The sequence below is a fragment of the Borostomias antarcticus genome (assembly GCF_949987555.1).
Source record: "Borostomias antarcticus genome assembly, chromosome: 4".
Lineage (NCBI taxonomy): Eukaryota > Metazoa > Chordata > Actinopteri > Stomiiformes > Stomiidae > Borostomias > Borostomias antarcticus.
In genome coordinates this window covers 31,751,977-31,756,976 of record NC_140237.1, presented here as the reverse complement: position 1 = coordinate 31,756,976, position 5,000 = coordinate 31,751,977, and the positions used below count along the sequence as shown (strand labels likewise).

Below are 5,000 nucleotides of genomic sequence, written 5' to 3'. Positions count from 1 at the left end.
TTTAGAAATGAAATAGCTTCCTCACTTGCTCCAGCACGCGATACATTTTTTAAGAAGCTGCATTCTCGGTGCCGTGTCCGCCGCCTCGCGCTGGATTTTAAATTTCTTCTACAGGCCTCCGAATTACACCAAAGTTATCTCGGTGAGTGAAACATCTTAGAATATGCCGTAAATAAGGTCCAGATTGTCAAAAACGAGCATCGTCCTTTAAACATGAAGGCAGTGAGATTGGCAGATTTTAAAGATACAGCCGGTCCTTTCATTCCCAGCGAACGCACAAACCCATCGGCGCTCCTACGGAAACCGATGGTGAAACTTGACAGATTAAATGAGTTGTTCTGCTTTAGTGTGCGAGGGTGTTGATAACCTCCCGGCGTCAGCAGGGCGATGACAGCTACACGTGTCACCTTTGAACGCACTGTTTAAACAGCACCTGGAGACGCCATCTACGTGATGGAACGCTAAAGAGGACGCGTCTGTTACCTCACCTGCCATTTAGAATGTGACGCCCTGCTAGGATCGCTCGCTCGCTCACTCACTCACTCTCTCACTCAACACTCACTCACTCACCAACTCACTCACTCACCAACTCACTCACTCACTCACTCACTCACTCACTCACTCACTCACTCACTCACTCACACTCACTCACTCACTCACTCACTCACTCACTCACTCACTCACTCACTCTCTCTCTCTCTCGCTCTCTCTCACTCTCTCTCTCTCTCACTCTCTCTCTCTCTCTCTCTCTCTCTCTCACTCACTCAGCGATCCCTCTTCACAGGGGCGAGGTATGAGAGATAAGCAGGCCTCAGCACCCACAAACTGAAGTGTGAGTGAGTGTGTGAATTTGTGTCGATGATACAGGTAAGTGCGCCCGGACATTCATAGTACAGTACTGCATGTGTGCGGTCACATCAACTGTGTGTGTGTGTGTGTGTGTGTGTGCGTGTGTGTGTGAGAGACTGAGAGAGAAGCTGGAGATGATAATGACGAGGAACAGATGCACAGATGGTTCCGTTCCTTCCCTCCATAGTCCGTCGTTTCCACTGGGGGGGGGGTTCCACCGGGGGGGGGGTTCTACTCAGAGAAAGGAGGGAACATGCCGAGGTCAGCGAAGTCTTCGATATTGTAGTTGGCGGTTCCTTGCGAAGGATCCCCAGCCATGGGCAACATGTCCTAGAGAGACCAGGAAGAGAGAGGGGAGAGAGCTCAGCGGACGGGCGGGACAGGGGCCTTGATGCGGGGCCATAACAGACACACCACTGTGTACTCTGGGCCCCAGCCAGAGGGAGGGAGATTTACTAACACGCCGATAGGGCTCCTACTTTCCTCAGTCTGGATCTAGCTCACTGTGCAGGAAACAAGTGTTTAAACTTTGGGGTCATAACACGGGTGTGTGTGTGTGTGTGTGTGTGTCCGTGAGAAAGTTTTGGTGAGGTACTGTATGAGTTGTGTGTGTGTGTGTGTGTGTGCGTGTGTGTTACCTGGAACACCTCTGTCTGGCTGGGGTTGGTGTGTGTGTGTGTGTGTGTGTGTGTGTGTGTGTGTGTGTGTGTGTGTGTGTGTGTGTGTGTGTGTGTGTGTGTGTGTGTGCATGTGTGTTACCTGGAACACCTCTGTCTGGCTGGGATTGGTGTGTGAGCGTGTGTGTGTGTGTGTGTGTGTGAGAGAGTCTTGGTGAGGTATGGGTTGTGTGTGTGTGTGCGTGTGTGTGTGTGTTACCTGAAACACCTCTATCTGGCTGGGGTTGGTGTGTGTGTGTGTGTGTGTGTGTGTGTGTGTGTGTGTGTGTGTGTGTGTGTGAGTGTGTGTGTTACTTGGAACACCTCTGTCTGGCTGGGGTTGGTGTGTGTGTGTGTGTGTGTGTGTGTGAGTGTGTGTGTATGTGTGTTACCTGGAACACCTCTGTCTGGCTGGGGTTGGTGTGTGAGCGTGTGAGTGTGTGTGTGTGTGAGTGTGTGTGTTACTTGGAACACCTCTGTCTGGCTGGGGTTGGTGTGTGTGTGTGTGTGTGTGTGTGTGTGTGTGTGTGTGTGTGTGAGTGTGTGTGTGAGTGTGTGTGTGTTACCTGGAACACCTCTGTCTGGCTGGGGTTGGTGTGTGAGTGCTGTTCCCCGGCCTGCTGGGCATGGTGCTGGTTCTGCCACTGGGACCAGACCTCACTGGGCCGGCCCTGGAACTGACCCCCGCTCTGGCTGCCCTCACCAGACACGTCTGCACAGGGGGAGGGGGCAGGGAGGGGCAGGGAGAGGGGTAGGGAGGGGGAGAGACAGGTAAGGAGGGGGGGAGACAGGGAGGGGTAGGGAGGGGGAGAGACGGGTAGGAAGGGGGCAGGGAGGGGTAGGGAGGGGGAGAGACGGGTAGGGAGGGGGCAGGGAGGGGTAGGGAGGGGGAGAGACGGGTAGGGAGGGGGAGAGACAGGTAGGGAGGGGGCAGGGAGGGGTAGGGAGGGGGAGAGACGGGTAGGGAGGGGGGTAGGGAGGGGGGACAGACGGGTAGGGAGGGGGCAGGGAGGGGAGGGGTAGGGAGGGGAGAGACGGGTAGGGAGGGGGCAGGGAGGGGTAGGGAGGGGGAGAGACGGGTAGGGAGGGGGTAGGGAGGGGGAGAGACGGGTAGGGAGGGGTAGGGGAGGGGGAGAGACGGGTAGGGAGGGGGTAGGGAAGGGGGTAGGGAGGGGGAGAGACGGGTAGGGAGGGGGCAGGAGGGGTAGGGAGGGGGAGAGACGGGTAGGGAGGGGGAGAGACGGGTAGGGAGGGGGTAGGAGGGGGAGAGACGGGTAGGGAGGGGGCAGGGAGGGGGTAGGGAGGGGGCAGGGGAGGGGTAGGGAGGGGGTAGGGAGGGGGAGAGACGGGTAGGAGGGGGTAGGGAGGGGGAGAGACGGGTAGGGAGGGGGTAGGGAGGGGGAGAGACGGGTAGGGAGGGGGTAGGGAGGGGAGAGACAGGTAGGAGGGGGTAGGGAGGGGGAGAGACGGGCAGGGAGGGGTAGGGAGGGGAGAGACGGGTAGGGAGGGCGGCAGGGAGGGGTAGGGAGGGGGAGAGACGGGTAGGGAGGGGCAGGTGAGGGGTAGGGAGGGGGAGAGACGGGTAGGGAGGGGGTAGGGAGGGGGAGAGACAGGTAGGGAGGGGAGGAGACAGGCAGCCAGTCAGCATTAACACACACTCACATCCACGGTCATTAGCCGAATGGTGACATGTATTCCATTTAATGGACAGCACTTAGATGGCACTTTAATCCACAGCGCTTCACAATGGCCTCTCATTCACCCATTCACACACACATTCCCACCACACGTTCACACACCAATCATGGGTTATGGCCGCCAGCTGCCATGCGAGGTGCTCGCCTGCCGCACTGGGAGCAATTTGGGGTTCGGTGTCTTTGCCCAAGGACACGCCGTCGGGTGACTGGAGGAGGCGGGATTCGAACCGCCGACCCTACGATCATCAGACGACCCGCTTTACCTCCTGAGCCACAGCCCACCCCCATTTAAAAGCATAACACACCTATAAAATACAAAAAACTAATATCTTTATTCGTCACGCGGTGTAGTTGGCAATGCCGACACACACACACACACACACACACACGAGTCGCTGCAGCGTACCACCCATGACATTATTCTCCTGCTCTTCACCCATCCCGTCGTCCTTCCCCCCAAGGGCAGCTGGGAGCAGACAGGAGGCAGCGTGCATGCTGGGACGCGCCCGGGGCCACACCAAGTGTCCTGTCCGTCTTCACCAGGGACGGACAGCGTTAGCGATCTGTTCTTCTGCGTGTTTTTCATACTGGGTTCTTTATGGGTGAAACCCTTGCGAACACGGGTGAGAACATGCAAACTCCGCACAGAAAGGCCCAGAGACTTTCTTGCTGTGATGGGGACGGTTCTAGGTACTGCGCCACCGTGACGCACTGAGCGATTTGGGGTTCGGCGTCTTGCTAAAGGACGCGTCGGCTCCGGAAGTCTGGGATCGAACCAGGGACCTTGCGATCCCGGGTGGCCGCTCTACCTCCTGAGCTACACACCGCCAATATAGGTGTGGTATTAGGAAGGAAAATGGCTACATTTGACAGATATGAGGGGTTGAGAGAGAGAGAGAGAGAGAGAGAGAGAGAGGAAAGAGATGGAGAGAAAGAGGAGAAGGTCATACAGAGAAAGAGCGGATGAGAGATAGAGGGATAGAGAGAGAGAGAAAGGGAGAAGGAGAGATAGAGAGAGAGAGAGAGAGAGAGAGAGAGAAAGAGAGAAACTGCATCCAAGGTTTTATTGTCACATTTCCAAGAGGTGAGTCAGAGAGGACAGGATTGAAAGAGACAGATACTGTAGACAGAAAGACAGACAGACAGACAGACAGATAGGGACAGACAGACAGACAGACAGATAGAGACAGACAGACAGACAGACAGACAGATGAGGGACACAGACAGACAGACAGATAGAGACAGACAGACAGGCAGACAGACAGACAGACAGACAGATAGAGACAAACAAGACAGGACAGACAGGGACAGACAGACAGAGACAGACAGACAGTCAGACAGGCAGACAGTCAGACAGGCAGACAGACAGACAATCAGACAGACAGACAGACAGACAGACAGTCAGACAGACAGACAGACAGACAGACAGACAGACAAACAGAGAGACCAAGCAATACAAGTGCTTGCGCAAGACTGAGATGTCCTCGTGCCACTGGTGTTCAGACAGGAAAATGTGCTCAAATTATATTCCCCTGAGGGGGCTGTGAGGGAATTAGGAATGTTATGGAGGGCCATCAGCTGTCACACCTCTGCACAAACATACCATTGAATACACACGCACACACACACACACACACACACACAACCTTTCCCAGTAAAAGCCCCCAGGAGAGCTGGCCGTACTTGGTAGAGCGTTGGAGAGCGGTTCTCTCTTGTTCTGAGATGCTGTGCGTGGTTGTAAAGCCGTGACCTGACTAGTCAATAAATCCTCCCGATACGCCGAGCGCTGCTTTCGCGC

The 5,000-nt window shown here is 55.6% G+C and overlaps 1 protein-coding gene across 1 annotated transcript in view; it reads right to left on the bottom strand.

Moving 5' to 3' along the window:
* Positions 1–1,080: 1,080 nt before the first annotated feature.
* The window catches only part of arnt2 (aryl-hydrocarbon receptor nuclear translocator 2), a gene marked incomplete at both ends in the record, with an annotated part of 44,935 nt that continues 41,015 nt past the window's right edge, over positions 1,081–5,000 (bottom strand). The window contains 2 exons of the mRNA XM_084437453.1: positions 1,081–1,179; positions 2,072–2,217. Coding sequence (XP_084293579.1) covers positions 1,081–1,179; positions 2,072–2,217 — 245 coding nt within the window. The remainder of the gene's footprint in view (positions 1,180–2,071; positions 2,218–5,000) is intronic.